The sequence below is a fragment of the Paroedura picta genome, chromosome 9 (genome assembly GCF_049243985.1).
Source record: "Paroedura picta isolate Pp20150507F chromosome 9, Ppicta_v3.0, whole genome shotgun sequence".
NCBI classification, from domain to species: Eukaryota; Metazoa; Chordata; class Lepidosauria; order Squamata; family Gekkonidae; genus Paroedura; species Paroedura picta.
Genome location: NC_135377.1, coordinates 26,183,943 through 26,208,053, shown reverse-complemented (window position 1 = coordinate 26,208,053; position 24,111 = coordinate 26,183,943). Strand labels below are relative to the sequence as shown.

General features: G+C 40.1%; 1 protein-coding gene across 12 annotated transcripts in view; it reads left to right on the top strand.

The window, feature by feature from the left end:
- Positions 1-24,111, top strand: part of RALYL (RALY RNA binding protein like) — a 298,190-nt gene that overhangs the window by 233,191 nt on the left and 40,888 nt on the right. For 8 of the 12 annotated variants that reach the window (XM_077352021.1, XM_077352017.1, XM_077352015.1 and 5 more), the window contains 3 exons: positions 13,610-13,685; positions 14,062-14,100; positions 17,596-17,628. In XM_077352021.1, coding sequence (XP_077208136.1) covers positions 13,610-13,685; positions 14,062-14,100; positions 17,596-17,628 — 148 coding nt within the window. The remainder of the gene's footprint in view (positions 1-13,609; positions 13,686-14,061; positions 14,101-17,595; positions 17,629-24,111) is intronic. The other 4 variants (XM_077352019.1, XM_077352018.1, XM_077352025.1 and 1 more) reach the window with 1 other exon arrangement.

The following is a 24,111-nucleotide window of genomic DNA, read 5'->3' as shown; positions in this document are numbered from 1 at the left end:
TGAAAAAATATCTGGTAATATCTTCATCTGTAGGCCTATCTATATCCTCCTAGTAATAAAGCACAGAGTAGGGGAGTAGGTTGGGTAAAAATGAGAGGGCAAGACCTTGCATACCATACATATTGGCTATTGGTGGCTGTTTTTGCAGGCTCATAAAACTTTCCATCTTCTGAATGGAGTTTTGTATTTTTGGCATCCAGGCAGATATCAGTAACAGTAAGAGTCAGAATCATATCAACTTGGACTCGACTTTTTTTGTTTTTTGTCCCTTGCATCACCTTGGTAGCAAGCTGACTGCTTTTATGAGGGAAGATGATAGCTGTGCTTAACAGACTTCATGACATTGTTCGCACTAAAGTCAATTTTCTGCTCTTGTCGAGTTGTCAGGCTTTATTGTTCTTCCTTCACTTGGCAATTGCAAAGCAGTGGCTCCATAGTGAATGACATCCTTTACCTTTTAAAAGGCTCTTCTTTTTATTTTTGATTGATAGTGCTAATTAGCTGAGATATGGGCATATTTTTCATTGCAAACCGGAACAACTCTTTGAGTAATGAAACTCTAATTATCATCAACGAATGCTTTCTTGAAAATTACTGTAGTCGTTTGCTGAATTCTTACAGAAGTAGCACAGATTTAGAGGACAGAGATGATTGTACTGGGTGCTGCTCATGTGTTGTGATGTTATTCTCTCCGTAGTTTCAACAGACGTGACTTATGCAGCATGCAGAAAGGCCACCTCTGATGCTGGTGTGTCAACTGGCATCATCAGGCATCAAACTGGGATCAATTCAGGTTATTCATCCTGAGCCTTTGTGAGGAACAAATAGAAAAAGCAGGAATTCCATGGGAAAATGTTCCATAGTTATAAGGCCATACCAAACAAGATGTGGGAAGATCCATGATGACAGCTTCTCAGCAATTCTGAAATGGAGACTGTAGCCATAGGTTGGCTTGACTGTAGCCATTCTTTCTAGGAGTTTAGTTAATTGAGACTCTCTCTGACACACGCACACAATTTATTAGCCTTAAAAGGTAAAGGTAAAGGGTCAAAAGCCCTTAAAAGGTAAAGGGTCAAAAGGGTCATGTCTGACCCTTGGGGTGACGCACTCTAGCATTTTCATGGCAGTTTCAATACAGGGTGGTTTGCCAGTGCCTTCCCCAGTTATTACCGTTTACCCCCTAGCAAGCTGGATACTCATTTTACCGACCTCGGAAGGATGGAAGGCTGAGTCAACCTTGAGCCGACTGCTGGGATTGAACTCCCAGCCTCATGGGCAGAGCTTTCAGACTGCATTTCTGCTGCCTTACCACTGTGCGCCACAAGAGGTTCATTTATCAGCCTTAAAAGGTATTAACACTTTTTTTAGGTATCTTTTGTCCCTCTCAGAACATTTTTTAAAATGCCACTTCCCCCTAAACATAATGGTCAGTCATCTTTGTATTACTTATTACAGATACTTCCATTAACATTCTTTGTTAGCAGTCAGTTTAGTCATTTGATACGCATGCACCTAGAATTAGTGTCAGCTAACTTGTTTACAAAGCTGCATTCTTGTTTTCAATATATCATGAGGAATTGGGAATAATTGAATGAGCTCAAGAAAAGATAGAATTAGTAGTTGGAAATAGATATAGATATAGACCATATTATTTGTGCATAAATGACCATCCTTTGTTACTACCTGTAGCAGATTAATGAACATCTCTCATTTAATTTAGATTTGAAATTGCAAAATCAATGCTGGACAATGAGTACTAGAGGATTTTTCAAGAAATATTTACACAAGAGAAAATGGGTATTTTGGATGACATTGTTTTATATGTGTGCATAGTGCTCTGTGTGTGATATTATTGACTTTTCTGTATCTTAGGAAAAACTCTAAAAACATCTAAATCATTTCAGGTGTTGGTCTGCAGTAGAAGAACAAGATTTAAGTCCAATAGCTCCTCAAAGACCAGCAAGATTTCCCAGGTGTAAACTTTTGTGAGTCAGTGTTCCCTTCAGAGTTTACACTAGGAGTGTACGTTCGCCTAAACCAACTGAAAAAATATCCAAAAGATACTTAGTATTCAGGGGTTAGCCAGATTTTTTCCCTGCTTCTACCCAAAATGACCAGCCCTAAAAATCCTGAAAATATTTGGGATTTTTTGGGCCTGCAGGATACCTGCTGTTAGAGTGCATTTAAAGGACTCTCCATCCCTTAAAGTGCCTTTGGAGGGAACTCTTCACTTGGAAAAAGCATTTAAAGGGATGAGAAAGCACTTTAAATGCCACAGGAGTTCATTGTTTCACTGTGACAGCTTGCAAAAGGCATTTGAATTTTAAAGGGGTCATGTTTAGTGTAGTGATTAAGAGTGTGGACATCTAATCTGGCATGCTGTGTTCGGTTCTGCAGTCCTCCACATGCAGCCAGCTCGGCGTGGCACTGATAAAACTGTTCTGACCGAGCAGTGATATCAGGGCTCTTTCAGCCTCACCCACCTCACAGGGTGTCTGTTGTGGGGAGAGGAAAGGGAAGGCAATTGTAAGCTGCTTTGAGCCTCCTTCGGGTAGAGAAAAGCAGCATATAAGAACCAACTTTTCTTCTTCTTCTTCTTCTTCTTCTTCTTCTTCTTCTTCTTCTTCTTCTTCTTCTTCTTCTTCTTCTTCTTCTTCTTCTTTTAAACACCTTACATTTTAAATGCCTTTTCTCCATTGGAAACAATGAAGGATGGGCATACCTTCTTTGAGGATTCATAATTGGAATCCCTGGTTCAGTCTTTTTGAAATAGCCCCCTGAACCCCTGGATCGATTTTCCATTTTATCTTATGGAGACCATTGACTATAATGGTCCCCATAGTCTATAATGAAGCCAAAAAAGTTAACCATTCCCAATATTACCAAAGCTGAATATCATACCAGTATTGGGATTTGGGGACACTGGGAAATACCTATATTTGGGGGGCAATATATACCCAAGTTTGAAAATTAGCCTGTTTAGTTCCGGTCAGGTTGTATATCCCTAACTCCTGGAAATCTTGTTAAGATGCTATTGGAATTGAATCTTGATCATGTAGTTATTGTCAAACACAGAGCTCCTCTTGTTTCCATAGTTCAGTGAGAAATCACATACTTTGCATGTATAAAGCACCAGGTCCATTCTCTGTCATCTCTCATTGTAGGAGTTCAGACCACAGGGTGAAGAACTTGGAAAATTGCTACCAGTAAACTAGACAATTCTGGGCTGCATAGATGAATGGGCTGACTGAATATTTATATATCCCAGATAAATAGTTCTGTGCAAGATCTGCTTATTCAGCCTGTTTACAAAATTGATTTATGTCCCCTGCAAGTGAGGAATGGCAGAGGACTCCTTGGGGTGGAAAAAATGCCACCCAGAAAATTAAGAACCATAGTTCACGTAACAGATCAGTTTCATTTCTTTGGGGGATATTTAATAGGAGAGGTAGTCAAGCAAAGTAGCTTCTTGCACAATTCAGACCGTGGCTCTTTCTGTATATAGCATTAGAAATAGCTGTTGCATCAGCAGGAAGAAGATGCAGAAGGCTTTTAACTGCTCCCACCAGAAGATAGAATACAAATTTGATAACAAACGATGTGATACACCTTTGGGAGCTTACTAGATGTTTTGCTAGCCATGCCAGTTGTTTTATTGCTAATTTCTTCTATCCTTCAATGCTAGATCTATTCCTTCTCCACCCCTCTGTTCATAAATCTTTCATAAAGAAGTCATTAATAGTGTTCAGGGTCATTAATATGTTCAACCATATTCAATAAGTAAATCAGAAACAAATAAATAGTACCTTGTTCAGGGCCATTGTTACAAGGGATATATGGGGACAGTGCCCACCTTAGAAACACACCATGCTCTCCTCTCTAAATTCCCAGTTTTCATTTTAAAATAAAGTCTCTTTTGTTGTGAATATATAAGAGGAAAGATATCTACAGGCCAGGGCTTTCTTGTCGTATGGGGTCATGAAAAGTGAATTGTCACTCCTATGAGTTTTTGTTTCCTGCTGTATGGTTCACAAGGGGGGAATAAAAACACAAGATTTACATGTTAATATACTTATTAAAACATTTATATGTCACCTTTCCAAGTGGTTCAATGCAGTTTACAACAGAAGTTAAAAATATTTCCACTGAAAACCAAACATAATATATGAAATCCCAATTTTTACCTCCTTCCCCCATGTAAAAGATGGCTGCCATTCAAGCCCCCTCAAAAGCCCTAGCAAACAGGCAGGCTTCCAGGACCTCCTGAATATTTCCAAAGAGGAGATGTAATGGACAGCATTTTAAAGACAAGCCTCAAAGTGATGGGATATCAGGGTACCAGGGAGTGAAAGGTTAATTCTTCACTGCAGAATACCCCAAGCTGATTGGTCAGCAACAGCTGGGAGAAGAGTGGTATGAGAGGAATGGTATGTACGCTGAGGGAATTATTGTTTTTTACAGACATCTGTATCGATATTAGATCAATCTGAGCTTTAGTTGTTAAACATCTACTCTGAGGAAAATTTACTAAAAAGATACAGCTTTGACTAAATAATCTGAATTCCACCTAAGCTGAAAATAGTTCTGCACAGACAAGAGAGCTGGGAATAGTGTTTTGCAGAGTGAATTGGGTAGTGAATTGTGACTCACAAATCCAAAGGAAAGGGGAGAAATATTTTAGGGAAAGAAGAATCCTTGGCCAGTTAAAAAGGAAATTAGCAGTAAGGATTTCCCTGATCTAATATGGAAATATAGTGTTGTGGACGCCTCAGGAGTTAGAAGGAATCTTAAGGCAGAGAGACTGAGTACTGACAGAGGGTAGCAGCCTTCAAGAAAATCAGTGGAATCCAAAGAAACTCAAAAGAAAAATATTGAAATATTTAGGAAAGCACAGAAACAGCCGCTCATTCTCAGTTTTTGATACATTCCAGTCTGGCTTCCAACCTGGCCATGGAGTGGAGACAGCTCTGGTTGTCCTCACAGATGATCTCCAGAAGTAATTGGATTTAGGCTGGGCACTACTGTTATTGTTAGATATGACAGTGACAGTCTACACAGTTGACTAAGGGCTACTTTCCCACCTGACATGGGGATTCAAGGTGCCTGCCCTTAAGTGACTGCATTCTTTCCTCCAAGTGACTCTATGGTAGAGAATCTCCCAGTGGCATGTTCTAATATGCAGGGTGCCACAAGGAGATCTCTTCCCGATGTTGTTTCACATCTATATGTGTCCCTTTGCTCAACTGATCCAGAGCTTTAGGGCTGGTTGCAAAAGGCATTTAAATATGCTAATGACACCCAGCTGTATCTATTGATGGAGGGCCATCTGTCTACACCACCAGACTCTGGCCAGATGTCTGGAGGATGTGGTATGGTATTCAGCTGAGACAGGGATCCTTTGGCTGGGGGAGCCACTATGACTTCCAGCTCTTGTTGTTGTTGTTGTTAGGCACGAAGTCGTGTCTGACCCATCGCGACCCCATGAACAATGATCCTCCAGGCCCTCCTGTCCTCCACCACCCCAGAGTCCATTTAAGTTTGCACCTACTGCTTCCAGTTACTCCATCCAGCCACCTCATGTCATCCCCTTCTTCTTTTGCCCTTGATCGCTCCCGCCATTAGGCTCTTCTCCAGGGAGTTTCAAGCCAACTTTTGCACTCTCCTCCTTCACCCGCATCAACAGGCTCTTTAGTTCCTCTTCACTTTCTGCCATTAGAGTGGTATCATCTGCATATCTGAGGTTGTTGATATTTCTCCCTGCAATCTTGATCCCAATTTGTAACTCCTCTAATCCTGCCTTTCTCATGATGTGCTCCGCATACAAGTTAAATAGGCAAGGTGACAATATACAGCCTTGCCGAACTCCTTTCTCAATTTTGAACCAATCAGTGATTCCATGTTCAGTTCTCACTGTTGCTTCTTGGCCTGCATATATGTTTCTCAAGAGATATTCCCATCTCTTTAAGAACTTGCCACAATTTGTTGTGCTCCACACAATCAAAGGTTTTAGCATAGTCAATGAAGCAGAAGTAGATGTTCTTCTGGAACTCCCTAGCTTTCTCCATGATCCAGCGTATGTTGGCAATTTGATCTCTAGTTCCTCTGCCTCTTCAAAATCCTGCCTGTATATCTGGAAGTTCTCGGTCCACATATTGCTGGAGCCTAGCTTGTAAAATTTTGAGCATAACTTTGCTAGCATGAGAAATGAGTACAATGGTGCGATAGTTTCCAGCTCTTAGCAGAGAACAATGTCAAAGACCAGTAGAAGTCTCGGTGTGATTCTGGATGCATGGAGGTCCAGGTCACAAATGCCAGGTGTTTTATCATCTTCACTAGGCTCAACAGTTATCGCCCTATCTATCAGCATCCAACCTAGCCACTATAATCCATGCAATGGTCACCTCCAGGCTGGATTACTATAACTCGCTCTACACAGGAATGCCCAGAGACTGGTCCAGAATACAGCTGGAGGGGGTCCTTACCAAGACCTGATGGAGGGCCCATATATGATCTGTCCTTGCCTAGCTGCACTGGCTCCAGACTCAAGACCGAATCAGGTTTTCACTAGCCCTAAACATTCTTGGACCATCATATCTACAGGAGCTCATTTTCCACTATTTCCCCCAAAGTGCTTTAAGATCTAGCCACTAGAATTTGCTTAGGACACCTGACCCCAAAGAGATCAGACTGGCCTCATCCAGAGCCTTTTCAGGCTTGGCCCAGTGGAATGTTCTGTCACAGGCTTCTCAACCAGAGTTTCATGAAACCCTGGGGTTTCTTGACTGTCCTGGAAAGATTTCCTGAATTGGTGGGTATATATAATAGGTAAACACTTATCAGGTGATATAAAAATATATGGTCATGTTGACTTACCCCCCCCCCCAGTGACCAATGAAGAGCCTGGGAAGGGGACAGGCCACCGGTGGTCTTGTACACAGCGATATTCCCAACCATATTCTGTATGATCATGCAACTTCTGGGGTTTCTCAAAGCCTGAAAAATGTTTCAGGGGTTTCTCAACATAAAAAAAATTGAGAAAGGCTGTTGTGGGATCTTAAACAATTCTGAAGGGCTTATAAGGCAGAGCTACTCCACCAAACCTATGGTTGGGGCCTAAAAATAATAATCTGATCAATTAGTCTCCTGTCAGAATCCACTGACAAACTCAACCATCTTACAGTTCCCCTCTTCCCCATGACAGAAGAGCTGGCAAATAGTTTAATTCTTGTTTTAACATTTATAATTTATGTATTTATTTAAAATGTCTATTTTTGTATTATATGTATGTTTTTACTCTTACTGTAATCTGACTTGATTCCTCCAAGATAAAGAGAATAATAAATAGTGAAATCTCTTTGTTTAGATTTTACCACTGTCCCAAGTGCCATTCAAAAGCGGTTTAGAAAAAAGAACTCTTATGCCTTCCCTTATTGTTCCAGGGCTGAGTGGTAGGATAGTCAACAGATGGCTTCTTAGAAATTTTAGGTTTGTTCACTTCGCACATGGAAAGTCCTTGAGAAGTGGTGGTGGAATTTGGTGAGAAGAAAGGGACCTCAGCCGTGTATAATACCACAGAATCCCCCCCCCCCCAAGTAGCCATTTTCTCTAGGGAAACATCTCTGTATTCTGGAGATCATTTGTTATTGTGGGAGATAAACTCTACTTTATGGGTCTCATGCGGCGCTATCTCACATTTTAGATTTGACTTGTGACACACTTTGCCATAAAGATTGACCATAACTTTTAAAGCAATAATTTCCTAAGGAGCAATTATTTTCACAGTTACCGTATAACACCATCATAATTCAGTTTGCATGTTTTTTGTAATGCCTTCAGGGAAGTACTGCTTAGACTCAATGATATCTTTAATGTGCCTGAGCATCTCGGGGGGGGGGGGGGATCTGATCCTATCTGGCTATGAGAGGATAGAAATATCAGATAAAATGAGTGTATTCATTTTTGTGAACCAAAGTGAACAAAACTGAGTCACAAAAAATAAACATCACTATATGTCCCCAAAGGATATGAAAATGCCAAAAACTCCTTTAATGTCAACATGGCTAAGAATATATTGACCTGGTCAAACGTCTGCAAAGAAAAATAATGAGGAATGAATGGGAAAGGGAATATTGATCAGAGAAATATATGGAGATTAATGCTACAGCCTAAAAGATTTTCTTATGCAAGTTAGTTCATAAATATTGCATTTTTTCAGTGTATACTCCTAGCTTCAGAAGATCACATGGTGAAGACCAGTGACCTTAAAATTGCCACATTAAAATAATGTGTAAAGATGTAATTTTAATAAAGGTCACCTGATTACATGTCTATTATAATTATACTATGCAGTTTCCAAAATCCAGATGGAAATCCTGCACAGGTAATAGCATCCCAGAATCATTTTGTGCAGTGCTGAGAAAATTACCAGCTGTTGTTTCATGGTCTTTAAATACACTCATTTCAAAGCATCTCTGAGGTATATTTAAAACTAAAGAAGAGGCGTAACCTTCTGCTTAATAATACCTTTATCTTAAAATTTACCAGTGCCCAATGTTGTGTAGGAAATAATGAAAACAAGCTCAGAAGCAGCTCAGGATTACATTGTTTGTTTGGAACAAGAATGCTACTGTAGTAGCCATTTGGCACTGAAGCAGACTCTGGGGTTGGGGTGCAAGTTTATAGTGTTGAAAAACATTAGTTTTGCATTTGCAAACAAAAATTTCCAGTTATTTATAGATTTTTAAAACTAAATTTCAAAGTGTTGTACAACTGAAAAAAATCAATTGATAAAAACTACAAAGGTAAAAATCAAATGCAATATACTTCAAAATAACATTAATGAAACTGCAACAACTGACAAGGGAAAGAAGAATTAAACTAAATTATTTAAGGCCAAATGAAATACAAATGCTTCCATCGTTTGCTAAACCTCTGTCAAGATGGACCCAAGTGGCTTTCTGTAGGGAGAGCATTCCAGGGGTTTGGTGAAATCACCAAGAAGCCCTGCCACTTATGGAAGTCAACAATAACAATTGTTTATTCACAGTCATAGACCAAAAGAATACAAAAATAAGTAACAGATAAAACATAATAGCAATAATGAAAGTGGGTAACCCATGTACAATGCTTAGTAGTGATCACTCAACATTAATCAATCATAGGCCAATTATGCACAGGGCAGAAAGGCCAGGCTGACTGCAGCATGGCAATGGGGCTAATGGCCACTTACTCATGATATTGCCACTAGCCCGGCCCTGGCCCGCGTTAGGGCCTCTGATGGCCTGTGGCAAGGGAATGCTGATTTTCCAGTATTCCCATTTTTGCCAGAGCTGCCATTAAAGGCCAGGCCCCGCAGGAACATGAAATGTCCTATGTGCTGCAGAGCCAAATTGGGCATTTTTATACCCTCCACAGTGGTGGGATAGCAGCATGCAAGGCATGGCAGAACCTTCCAGTCTCAGAGTTGTACTTGCACATGCACAACTTGGGGGAGGAACATGTGCGCTGGGGGATTCCATCCCCTGTGCATAAGTGGGAAGCAACAGGGAATGCTGCCCCGCTGCAACAAACCGTCAGCAGCCTGGTGTAGCCGCTGCCGTGCATAATCGGTCATAGAGTGACTATATGTTAACAACCCAATTCTTTCTGATTCTAGCAGCTAGCCTAGCAAGTCTAGCTACTTTATTTTTTAACTCATTGCTTGAATCCAATAACAGTAGTTGCAGGCATTGGTTTCTCAGGCTATGGGCATGTGAGTTGAGTTTCTTTGCTCATAAACATCCCTAAACAATTCAGGCAATTAAAAAATCAGCGATGAAGGATCAAATATACTTGTTAGATTTTTAAATTTTTCATATTTAACTTGCAGATTATTTTTCACATTAAACTTGTTAATTTAACTTTAGTTCTTCTTTAAAGATATCATTCATTCTTTCAGAGATTTATTCTGTGAGATTTCCAGAGCTCACTAGTAGTCAATGAGTAAAGACATTCCCTGCAGAACTGGTGGTGATTTTTTTTCCTTTCCTTTGGTTAGGACTGCCTCTTTCACAAAAATGATAGCATTTATTTTTTCTTGGAACGAAAATTTGTCTGAGTTTGACTCCAGAAAAGGAAAGTTTCGTTAAGATGAATAGATCTGTAACACACTCATGAGGCCGGGATGTGAGAGGGAAGGAAAAGCAAGCAAAAGAACAATTCTATGCTCTGATATATGCTCAGATAATACATATAAAAGTACTTCTTTCAAGTGGACATTAATGTATGGTGCTGCCTTGACATCTACAAATGCTGTCTTGAAAGAGAAAGTGCTTGTTTTTTTCCATCTCTGTTTGCTTATGGAGAAAGAGAAATGGAGGCAGTCAAAGGACTAAATTGTCTTTATTTATTCACAGTTATCAGATTCATTTTTCTTATTAGAATATAAACTGTGATGATCCTGTACAGAGATAAGGAATGTCTGTCTTCAGTATGAGAAACGACATTAAAGATACCAACTTTTATTCCTATTTAGATAACATAGAACATGTTTTTTCCCCTCTTTCTTTTTTAAGGACCCAAGGTAGTTAATAATAAATAATATCAAGCAACCATATTTTTCTTCCTTTCCCCCAGAAAATGGTCCAAAGCTTCTCAAATCCAAAGACACACGAATATATTTACAACAGTAAACCGCATGTCTCTCCATGGCAAATTCTGTTGCAACCAGCCTTCACAGATGGTGTGTGCATCAAGGGACTATATTAATAGCTGATTTTGAGGATTGTGTTGGTAGGCTTGGAGCACTGAGTACATGTTCAGGTTCTTGCATAAGTGGAACAATGAAGCAAGAGGGAGGTCCAGAGCTATTGCTATCACACCAGCATAAGTAATATTTACAACAGCTGCTTTTCGTTTGGTTTTTGTAAGGCACAAATTCCCCCTTGCCCATAGAGATTCCTCCTTGAAACTTGGCGCCAATGGCCAATTTATACTATGAGTTGGGGAAGATTTTCAGATGCAAAATAAGTAGAATACTGAAAAAGGATTCAGCCACTGAGGAAATATATTATTTTTGAAAACAGGATTGTGAAATATCCAGAACCCGTTTTGGCTATGTTTTCTTTATACATTAACACATTAAGAGAACTTTGACTAAACACATCTTTATTGAAAAGCCAGGACGTTTATATTTTCCAGTACTTCTGGTTTTGCTGAAATCAACTAGCTTTCTTTAGCTCTTTTGTTTGGCTTTCACCTGCCCAGCTTCTTTTGACTCAATGAAATTTGTTGGTTGGTCCTTAAAAAATTATTGATATATTAATTTATTGTACTGGTTTGTCCTTTAAAAATTATTGATATATAAAATTTATTGTACCAATTGCCTTGGAAAGGTTCTGTTTTTCTCTGTTTGTGTTTTGAACCTTTCTTCCTTTCTCGTATTGTAATTTCAATGAAATTTGTGGCAGGGTATGAGGTTTCTGAAGAAACTATTTTGATAGTCTGGGTGCTACTAGACCAGTGGTCCCCAACCTTTCTGAGGTTGGGGACCGGCAGGGCATTGGGGTGCGGCCCGTGGCCCACGCAGGCCACGCCCGCGCATCGGGCCGCGCCCGCGGGCCATGCCCGCGCGTTGGGCCTTGCCCGCAGGCCATGCCCGCGCGTTGGGCCGCGCCCACACATCGGGCCGCGCCTGCACATCGGGCCGCGCCCGCACGGGCGCGGCCCGGCCCCGATTCCCTCTCCTCGCCCTCCCGCAGTAAGAAGCTTCCCAGGCCGCAAGCAGGTTGGGGACCACTGTACTAGACTCTTGATGGTTTCTGTTACTAGTATGGAGTTACTTCTAATATACCGTCTATGCACTAGGAACTTCACTGCCCCAGCTCCCGTGCAGGAGCACAAATCGAGGGTGGATGAAGTGTACTGGGCCAAATGTTCCCCTGTGCGAGTGCAGGAAAAGGTGAGGCAACCTGCCACAACTAAAACTCCAGCCTGCTGCCCGGCATAAAACCGCTAGTGCATAAACAGTCATAGGCCCATTATGCACGGCTGCCGAAACAGCGATTTCAGGTCACATGGAAAACGCAGAGGGGGAAGACACGAAGCACACCGGTTATGCACGGGACGGGATGGCGGCAAAACCCAGAATAACCGATTATGCACGCGGAGATCCCGGCGCCGCTTCTGGTTGCGCCCCAGTCACCCGGAAGCTGCGCTTTCTTCCGCATTTCGCTAATGCGGCTTTTTCTGCGGCATGCACCGATGCTGCGGCTGGTTGCAGCCGGCACCGTGCATTATCGGTGATTTTAGTCGCCGCCATTCCACCCTGAATGTGCGTTATTCCCCCCGTGCATAATGGGTCTTAGTGAAACCAGCAAGAACCAGCATATTTGAACCAGATGCAGTCCCATATCAGGAGTTCTAGCAACAATCTCCCCAACTGCTATTTGATTGTGGAGGTACTTTAAAGGGGTCTTGCTGGTCAGGAAATTCTTAGATGTTGTTTGATGCATAAGAGCCTCTTGTGGTGCAGAGTGGTAAGGCAGCCGTCTGAAAGCTTTGCCTATGAGGCTGGGAGTTCAATCCCAGCAGCCGGCTCAAGGTTGACTCAGCCTTCCATCCTTCCGAGGTCGGTAAAATGAGTACCCAGCTTGCTGGGGGGTAAACGGTAATGACTGGGGAAGGCACTGGCAAACCACCCCGTATTGAGTCTGCCATGAAAACGCTGGAGGGCGTCACCCCAAGGGTCAGACATGACTCGGTGCTTGCACAGGGGATACCTTTACCTTGATGCATAGCTCATGTGTCTCAGCAAATCTAATCCAGGAAGGGATGTGTTTAATTTTTCTTTCTTAATCTGAAAGATTATGCCGTTTGTCTTTTTTTAGGGTTATACATTTTAGAGAAGGGATTTAAACTGATCTGTTTCAGGATTCTTCCTATTGGTTGTGCGGCTGTAATCTACAGACCACTGAACGTTCACTTAGCACCATAATGAAGTCAGCAGAACCAAATTGTCTTCAGGTAGTTTTGTTTAAGTGTTTCACGCCTTGAACAGTCCATCTACTGCTTTACCCTAAACAAAATTCGTTTTTGCTTCTAGTTTGCTTTGCAGTCCAGCACCAGGAATATGGTTGTTATGAAAATACAGAATATATATGTATTCCTCAAAGCAAAATATGAACAGAAATAAAAATATGGAAACTTTAAAATGTTGGAAGAACAGGGTAAAGTCCAAAGGTTAATATCAAATCTGCTGTAAAATGTGACTGCACATTTATTTCGTTTAATGATAGTGGATGAGCTTGAGCAGCAGCTAAAGAAAAACGAGAAATAAAAGAGTTTTGAATAAACTTTGTAAAGTTGCCAGAGGAATAGGGCTCATAATTTAGATGCAGTAAGAGAAATCTCACAGTGACAGGCATAAGGAGCATGAAAGTGACAGAATGGAACAGAGAGAAGCAGCAAAGAGCTGGATAACCAGTAGAGTAGGAAGTGTGCTTCTGTCAGAGTGAAGAACAGACTGCGGTCTTATGAATTATTTATTTTCCTTTCACAGATTATTGTTACATGTGATAGGCATATCTGAGGAGTTTGTTTTAATTTAAGCATGCAATATGTTTTCTTTCAGACATCAATATGGCAGGAGAACCAAAACCATACAGACCAAAACCAGGAAACAAGCGGCCAATTTCTGCCCTCTACAGGTATGTTGATCCATCATTCCTAGTAAAGGGTTGTTTTCCCTTAAATTCCATTCCCCAGTAATAGTGAAAGCTTCACTGCAGAATATCTGCCAGTCCTGGGTGCCTGGGGAAAAAATGATAGCAGGTGTACTGGACAATTTTTGAGAAGCTATGTCACCGCAGTCTAATCCTTACATTCAACCCATTTCTCTTTTTTCCTGCCCAAAACTGAAGGCTATGTATATTTATTTATATGTCTGCCCATTTGTCTGGGAGGGGGGGAGAGCATATGGATAAGGGGAACTAAGGCTTGCCCCCTCCTCTTCTTTAGCTTGCTTTGATACTTTTTTTGAGCATTTTTTTCTCAGGCCAGCTGACTTTTGGTGTTTTCTTCCAGGATGGGAGAAAAATGCTTCAAACAACTGGGCAAAGCAAGGTAAGGCAGGGGAAGGGGCAGGGTTAAAAAACAGGACTTTTTCTGTTTGTTTTTTTAAAAGGAGCACATAGAATCACAGAATCATAGAGTTGGAAGGGGCCATACAGGCCATCTAGTCCAACCCCCTGCTCAACGCAGGATCAGCCCAAAGCATCCTAAAGCAACCCATGTTGCCCAAGAAAGGCACAAGAATAATATATGTGGATATCCTCTTGCCACAATTCAATTATTTGGTCTTAAGAAACATCACCACTGAAACCAAGTTTGCTAATTGCTTGGATTTAATGGGGAGTCCCTATACTCCACCTTTGAGAAACCGAGCAGAAGGAAAAATAGCATTCATAGTAATGTTCTAAGCATTTCCCCTAGTCTTTGTTGCTAGAGCACCACCTGAAATTCCTAGAGCATCACCTGAAAGTGACATGACATGCTTCACAAACTCCAATCTCCTCAGGCACACACAAACACTCATATACACATTCAAACACACACACACACACTTCTCAGCATTTGTTTAGTCAGTGTTGGGAATTCTACCTGAAACCAATATTTTCCAGGTCATTTGAATGGAAATCAAGTTAATAGAATTCATAAAAATAATTTCACATTCCAATATCCTGAAATGGCTATACCTCTATGCATTGCTTATAGAAAGTCACATGATGCCACCTTGGGAACAAAAAGTTGGATGGAAAGGCAGTATATAAATGTTACTAATGAAATAAAATGTATATATAATTGACCTCAGCAAAAGGCCTAATTTAAATCATTAATAATTTTCTATTTTTGTAACAGTGCATATGTATTGTCTTATCCAAGCCTAAGGAAGCTTTACATTTAAAAATGAACAGTTATCTCTGAACAATTTACCTTGTACATCAACTATTATTTCAGTGAGCTTCTACCAGCATTTAATCCTATACAGATGTTAGATCAAGGCAGCATTCATCTATGTGTTTTGCCTTGCCCAAAACATTTGGTTTGATTTAGAGGTTTGAAAGACGTGGCTGATAGCGCTTGGTAACAATATCACCTGCCTGTTTAATTTCTTCTGAATTGGCATAACAATTTCAAGGAAAAGAACATGGATTATAAGTGCTCAGCATATCAGTTGCAACGGTGGGAATCTGTGAAAAGTAACACAAGATGATGTATAAACCATGAAACTAGTCTGGTGAACCCAAAGGGCTTTAGATTTGCTTTCCTTGAACAGCACCCTCCCCCCCCCCCCATGCTGGCAGGTAGTCTCAAAAGGAGTTTGTGTCATCGCTTTAGGGTCTGCTGCTCAAAGTAAATAAGACTCGGGGGGGGGGGGGTTACTGCAAACCCCAAATAGCTCTTTGTGTCCTAGCCATCATCCTTAGGATTCTAATTACAAATATTCTTGAAATATGCTGTTCAAATATTTCAGTATTCAGTCACTGTCCTCCCAAAAAGGAGGACGTTACAAGAAACAGCTTGATAAACATGAATTGCATTTTGTCAGCACAATGTATAATCAGCTGAGTAGCTTGTAAATGTTAGCAGAGGAACTAGGAATAAGAAGATGAAATCTCTAGGGGGTGTTAGAGAGGCAGCCAACAGCTTTTGATTACAAATAGACATGTAATAAAATAGCCTGGATTCTTTGTATTAGAGCAGTCAACACCATTTTGCTGAGACAGTCTGGATGAGCTCTTTACAGCTTGTGGATACATAATGACTTGGCTATTCGTACCTTGATGCAAGGTACAAAAAAAGTCAGCCGGCATCAGCTTCATCCAAATAATTATTGATGTAGTCAGAAGAGTGGTACTTAAGAATGACAGCTGGACATATATTTTCCTATATCATCAAAGTGAATCTTAGCACTTTGGCCACATTGATCTGATTCAACGAAACCCTTCAGATAAATTGCTTAGAAGCTGAACTCTGTTAAACCTTTTATGTGAAATAAAATAGGATAAAACAGGGATGACTATTGGCCACATGGGCACTTTCGCCTTGGTGCTCTTACACACAAGCATCTGGAATGCCAGTTAGAGGGAAAGCGGCTTAGAAGGCAGAGCTGCAGTGTGGAAGAGAAAGAAATACCTCATCCCCTTCATGCATCCTCTATGGCGCAAACCTTTTTCTCCTTTACCAAACAAAAATGTTATTCAGGGTTTTCTTCTTACCAAATAAAAACGTTAATCAGGATTTCCATACATGATGGAGCCTTGGAATATATGGGTTGGGTCCAACAGTTTGTTTGGTGCTGAGTTTTGCTCAGTCTCACCGAATTCCCCTCCTTACCCCAGCCCCCTTCCCTCACGGTTTTCATACGCAGCCTCTTTAGTTGTTTAAGCGCATTGCTCGTTCAGAAAGGCTGGTTAGATCAGTCTTCTGTGACTCCATCTTCAAATTACAACAGTTATATGTTTTTCATTTTATGTCACTGGGTCCTAATTTCTTTAAAGAGCTAGCTTCTATGGTTGTCTTCTTACGTGTCTTGATTTTGAATATTCCAGGCTGAAATCCATGCTATTGATTCCTATAAAGAGAGTAGCATACTCATGTTGATTGTTTTGGAACCATCTGGCCCATTTTGCTAAACAGATGAAATTAAAAACTATCAGATGCAAGTCTGCCATCCTTAGCACAATTATACTCATTATTATAAGTTCACTGAAGGGTGTTAAGAATGTCAGTGAAAGTGTGATGCCATGTGTAGTATTATTACAACAGGAGAAAACCCAAAAGCTATCTGAGATTCTTTGTGAGGAATCCTTAAAAATGTGTCTGCTCAACAGCAATTAGATTATGTGTGAATAAAATAACATAATCAAAGTGTGTTCTATGTAGTGTTGCAGTTTTACATCTTTATTGTAATTTCATTACACTCAGTTGCTAATTTAAATTAAAGAGCAATTGAAATTAAAGGCCAATGGATAATTGCTTTTCTTTATCAGCTGAAACGCTCTGGAGTAATTTACTATATCACTACAAATCACATAAAACTATTTAATCAAATATATTAAGAAAAGGTCAAACAGAGGGCAACCCTGTTTTGAGTAAATGGAATTCCTTCCTGGGACTAGATTTAAAACAGAGTTTTAATTGTAGTGTTTTTCGGAGTTGCTCTTACTCAATTGTATCTTTATTAGAGTGCTCGAGTTTTTAACTTGATTTGAACCTTTAAAGTTGGATTAAACAGTCAGATTTTGCTTTTGAAAGGGCTTCTTGGTCAGTGATGATTCCAGGATTTAAGGGCCTTCATATAAAAACTTGGACCAAATAGTACATGCAAATAAAAGATTTCAACTTCTTGTATGTTTCACGTAAAGTGAAAATGGTGGTGCTGTTTGTAGACTTTTACCAGGGTTGGCATCTTGGTACATGCCCACTCTCACAATTCTTTTTGACCAGCCCTTAGGCCCTGACCAGTTCCTCTAGAGTCTAGACTAAGTTGCTGTGTTTATGTTATTTACATATACTGCACATTGTGAATTTTGATGTTTTGTTTTTGTTTAACAGACTTGAATCAAAGGAGCCTTTCCTGTCCGTTGGGTGAGTAGGACCCTCTGACTAAGTGATATGTTTAAAAACAAAACAACTTCTTATTTTCAACAGCACTTAGGATTTAATTTTACCTTTTCTTTCCTTTGGAGGTCATTACATCTCTAAGGCAATAATTAAATCCATTGGGTATTTATAGGAACATTTGGTTTGATTTTTTTTTCTCGGAGTTTACTCGTTATATGTAACTGATGGAGCTCCAGGTCCAAGTATTCGGTTGTTCAATGTATTGGTCTTGCTACACAGAGATCCTAGTTTATTTACTGGCTGCAGCATAATTAACAGTAGTATTAGCCCAGTAAATCCTTCCAATTATTTGTAGATAATTGTATTTCAGAATCAAGAGGATGTTTCCCGATCTCATGCACCTTTATTATCCACAAACACCTCACTTGAGTCCAGTTGGAAAATGTCTAGACTGGTTTTCTATGAAATGCTCAAGAAGGCTTACAAAAGTAACAGCACATCAGCTCAATGAAGTGATATTAAAACAGTCATCCAACAAAATCAATGTAACTAAAACCCAGAGGATTATCAATTTTATTCAAAAGCCTTGCAAAAGTATTGCTTGAGACACCAGGCTTATAATGATGATAGTACTTGTAATGCCCAAGAGAAAGACATTCACAATTTAATGGCAGCTACCCAAAAGACCCTATGGGTCCCAATTAAGCATCCTTTTGAAAGTTCCTGAAACTAGCCTCCCTTTGGACAATCCCAGAGCACAGTCGCATGGAGGCCTTCCTAGCAAACCCTTTTCTGTGACCTTGAAAACATCTGTAGGCATAATGGAAGCAATCAGTAAATCAAAATATTGTTTTTCTGTCTTCCAATTTTTTTAATTTTCTTGTGGTGTTCTCTCTCTTTTTCTCTCTTCAATATTTCCATTATCCACAGTTCTAGTGTTTTTCTGAGAGCAGTATTGAGCAGCCAGTTTGAAGCTCCTTGGTTTTCAATGGCTGTCCTAGTGGTTTTGGTGGAGGCAGCATCAGCGGTTTCCCTTTAAATTACTAGGACAACCCAGATGTGTGGGAGTTCCTTTATAATTCAGAAATATTCTGATTAGGACACCAAAGGCTACAGTTTTCAGTCAGGTCTGCTGATTTCCAGCTCTGCCAACCTATATTGCACATATCCTATGAGGCATGCACAGAATTCTACTCAGATCAGCTTTTGAGATATCACCACAAAAACAATTGGCTTTAATAATGCGTTTGATCAATTTGAGTCTTTTGAGAATGTCAGGGGGCTATATTCTAGAGGTCTGAAAATCAATGACAGCTCAAACATATCTCTTAAATCATTGGCCAGTGTTGGTTATGCATTGGTGTTTGCAGAGCCACTATAGTTACTTTTTATCCTGAGAAGTGTTGAAATCTGTACTGGAGAACAAAATGTCAGAGAGATATAAACTGATCCTTCTCAGAAAGCAGCTGAGAATCCAGGATTTCATTTTGAGATGGTTGAAGTGTTAGCAAAAGCTAGCTATATAGTGAATAGGGGAAGCAGCTTTTAGAATAAAGCCCAAGGTTTGTTGCGTTGGGAAAGAAATTGATATTTTTAGCTGCTGTTAGAGAAATCCATGCCACCATACTGAGATAGCAAGAATGTCTGCATCTCCTTTCCTAGCGACCTAAGTAACAATGCAGAGAGCACCTGTTATACTCATGGTGGGGAGGGGGGTTAAGAAGATTGAGAGCCAAAGACAGGAAAAGAAGGAAGCAGCCAGAAGGAAGAAAATCCCCTGATAATAGCAATCTCTGTAACAAAGAGACAACAAAAACCTCATACAAAAATAGACAAGAGGAAGAATGCAGAGGAATCTGACTGTCTTATTAGCTCTACTGGCCACTATGGAATACAGATGTGCTTCATGTAAAGATACAGAGGCCATATGTAGAATTCACAAGCCTAGTGCAAAATAGATACATTTTGTAATCAGCAAGGCTCGTTGTGCAAAGGAAACCAACATTCTGCTAAACTTCCTAAATGACACATCCCTGGCTGGAAATGTGAGTCCTGTTTGGCCTGGAATGATTTCTAGCATGGAACCAGAACTTTTCATGCTCCACCCCTCACCTGATTCTGAGTCTGCACACTTGGTGGTGGTTGTACAGGTGGATAGCTTCTACACCATTCTGCCCTACATGCCATTTAGAAGAATGGCTCCACACCTTAGCTGTCTATTCTGGCATCAATGAATCATTTAAGAAAAAGTAGGAGGAAGATGATGGTTTCCATTAAAGGTTGACCATCTCCAATCTTAGCAGCAGCATGGGGTTTCTTTTTGTTTTTCATGTGTGGGCTGCTTATCAGTAACTGAACTGATGGTTAGCCACCTTGAGCCTGTGTTCAGGGAAAGGAAGGAAAAAACATTTTAAATAAATAGGCAACACTTGGCAAGCAGTCACGATTCAAAGACGTATAATTTTTGAGCTGCTGTTCTATAGATGCATCAAAGGTTAACTTTGCTAAGTAAAGTGGAAAGACTGAGTCAGGATCACTAAAAATAAGAACAGTTGCCTAGATAAAAGCTGCAGGTTGCAAGGTAGGTTAGAAATGAAGAAATCTGTAATTAAGAGTACAAACAAGCCAAGAATACAATCCTAAACCCAGTTTCGCCCTTCTAATCCCACAGAAAGATGCTTCTGAGGATTGCACTGCAGGAGTTTTAGATTTATCAATTAACTAATTTTGATGAGATGATCACTTGATGTCAAGTGAAAACTTTGGTCTTTTTAATGTTTACTTGAACATAACAATCACGGTGGCCAATATAATCAGTATATTTAACTTTCAGTCTCTAAGTAATGATAATGATGTGTTGTTGTTGTTGTTTTTGTACTAACATTTCCATAGTCATTTCCATAAAGTTTCCATACTCTGAAATTTGCCCTCCATTGGTTCAAAATGGCATATTCCTGGGTTGGAATTGTGACGATACTGAACCAGTGCTAGACTTGAAATGTGGATGGAAAATCTAGCTTTCTCACTCAGTCCTACCGAATTTCTTTACCCATTACAGCTCCCATCCTACATGGCTTTGCTCCATGATTTTTCCATGACCCTTCTCACAGTGGATCCAACCCATTATGGAAGATGCATGTCTGCTGTTGAAAACAGTAACTCTATTATAGCTCATCTTTGTCGCCCAAGATTTATTAATAATATATAATATAACAAGTGGAGGAACCTGTAAGGACTTGTCGGGGGTACTTCAGTTGTTCCTATATCTCATTCCCTAATCTGTTTACTTTTTCTCTCCTTATGGCAGTACTCTCCCCTTTTCCTGGTTCCTTCTCTCCTTCCAACTCACCAACCAACTTTTCTTTTATTTACACGTTCTAGGCTTCAGATTTACTTAGTATGTATTTATTTCATTTATACCCCATCTTTGTGTGCAGCAATGACCCAAGGCAGATTATATCATTTCCTCTTCTCCATTTTATCCACTCAGTAGCCCTGTGACATTGGTGCAGCCTGATGTGTGAGAGATGGAATAGACATTTATTTGGTTGTCCCAGACCTTAGTCTAAAACCCTAACCACTGGTGGTGGGGGACTGCTGTTTAGCTCCTTGGCCTTTGGCCTGTGGGTTTCTTCAAGGTTTCATCTTATCCCCTATGGCCTTTTAATATTTAAATGAAAATGCCAGTTAAAATCAGCCAGAGATTTGGGCTGGATTGTTGTCAATAGGCAGATAACTCTCAGCTTTGTCTTCTGCCTCCAGCTGATCCCAGGGAGGTTGGAGAAACTTGAACTGATGTCTTGAAGCAGTTTTGGAGTGGTTGATGGCTAATAAATTGAAGCTTAATCTCAGTGAGACAAAAGTGCCACAGGTGGCCAAGAGAGCTGGGATTTCTGCATGGGGTTGCACTCCCTTGGAAGGAACAAGTGGCAGCTGCAACCAGTAGTACCATTTACCAGCTTCAACTGGGTAGTTAGCTCTGACCTTTCATGGGCAAAAAAAGATCTGACCACTGTGATGCATGTCCTGATTACATCCAGATTAGATCACTGCAATGCACTCTATGTGGGGCTGCCCGTGAGAAGTATTTGGAAATCTCAATGCATGCAAAATTGTAGACTGGAGTGGGTTGTAGGGACCATATTACTCTTGTCTTAGCCCATCTAAACTGGCTTCTACTTTATTTCTGGGCACAATTCAAGGGGCTACTCTTGACCTTCAGAAGCATATACAGATAGGGACCAACATACACCCTTGTGAACCTGCCTTATCCTGTAGTCACCTTTGGAGGTTGTGTTTCAAGTTCCCCTGCCTTCTATGATTAGGCAGGTGACAACCTGGGAGAAGGCCTTCTCGATCATGGTATCCAAGCTCAGGAATGTTCTTTTCAGAGAGATTTATCTGTCACCTTCTGTTGAATCTTCTACCAGTGGGTCAAGACTTTTGTTTGATTTAACATTCCCTGAGTGATTTCTCCCCCCCCCCTTCCAAATCAATATTTTAATTGCAGTGTTTGGGAATAATTGTAATGATTTCAAAATGTAATTTGTATCATGTTTAATCATGTATAATGGTTAATTGTCTTGGTGGCCCTTGTGATGGCAGAAAGGTAGGATCCAAATTTTGTAAATAAATATTAAACATTAGGGCAGAAAGGAAGAAGAGAGGATGCAATTCTAAAGTGGTGTAATTAGTAAAATCAATTTAGTCCCAGTGTATTTATTCTCAGGAAAATGCCATTTGGACTGCAGCAATATTGGGTGTTCAATGGCATCCATGTTAAGGTGACCAGATTTTAACATTGGTAAAGCGTGACACCATTGACCAGGGGGGTTCTTGATTAAAAGTGTGGTCTATATGGAGCAACAAAAAGTTTCATAGAACACACAGAATGCAAAAATATTATTGTAATATATATATTTTAATTTCAGCATAATTACAATTTGCCAGGTACCCCCAGATGTCCCTCCTAAAGTGGGACAATCTGGTCACCTTAATCCATGTTTCTCCATTACATATACTAATGCAGGATGGTAATATCTTCATCTAGTAAGATTCCAGTATGGAATTTTGGGTGTCTGAAGTATAGATTTCCTTTCACCCCCTTGCTGCTGTAGTCTGATCATCTCTTCCAAACGATGTACTGATTCACAGTAGCTTCCTTCTCCTTTTATGTAAAATACCACTGATCTAAGAATGCCCAACGTATTCTATTTGTACAAGTTTGTTGAATCTCCCTCTGTTCTATAGGAGGAAGCTTCAACAAACGCATCAACAGGATTAGATTTCACTGGCAGACCCTTAAGGCAAACGGTTTGTCTTTCTGATAGTGCCATTTGGTAGCTAGCAGGTAAACTTGAGTTCATCAAGTTTTTATGGAGAGAGAACAAAGAAACTATTACCGAATTGATGGTGTTCAGAAAATCCTGTTGTTCAATGTAAGTAAAGATGAATTTTATATTTTGGCTTGTATTTTTTTTTTCAACTATAAACTTATCCTGGTGTGCAGAGCGTTCACAGAAAATACGACAGGTCTCAAAGCCCTGTATTGATGAGTAGAGATTAAGAGCTCTTGCTAGAAGAAAACAGAAAATGCTAGAACTAAAATAAGCAAGTGAGAAGAAAAAACTCTTTCATGCAGCTTAGAGGATATAGTATCATCGTAGACAGTCGTGAGAAATTATTATGATAGCTTGATTCAATAGACGGTATCAAAGAAATTATGTGTCTCCTGGTAAGGCAGCCGTACTAACATATGTTTTAGGTTTACTTTGTGTGTAGATAAAATACTAACTTACACCAACTGGTACAGAATAGGGAGATGCTTACCTGGCGCTGTCTCAACCATCAGACTATGTGTGGAAGCTTGGAATACTTGGCTTTTTTTAGTTGTGCTCTAGTGTTGGATATGCATGTTGAGTACTTGATATTATTGGTATTGTTTCAGTTTGCTGATTCTTCAGCCCAAATCTCTCTATCATTCCCCTTAATAAACTTTGGAATACTGAAATCTCAGTTATGGAAACCAACTTGTAGAGGCATCTTAACACTTTGTCATTGGATCGAACATTGCAGATGGGGGAGGCATTTGTTTGGCTGGTTGAAGTACCTAAGCCAGCTTTGATGGCCCTTTCCACTTCCCTCCTCAGAGGCAAGAATGTCCCTCCATTTTCTATTTTCCTAGTAACCAAGCAAAAGAACTCTGGCTACTGTACAGTATGATATTTTGGCAGCTGGCTCAGCCTAAGAACCTGAGGGAAGGATCAAGAGCCTGCTTTAACTTAAATGGCATTTGAGGCATTGTGAAATTTTAAAATATTTTATTTAACATAGAGGGAAAAGGTCAGGTACAATCAGACTGAAAATTCTGAGGAAAAAACAATACAAGCACAGACTTTAGTTAAGCTTTTCACAGTGACTTAACTCTTTATGTTGAGAGACCTTTGTTTCTAATGCTTCCCTCATACACTTTGGTGCACTTGCTTTGAATAATCTCTAACTCCTTTT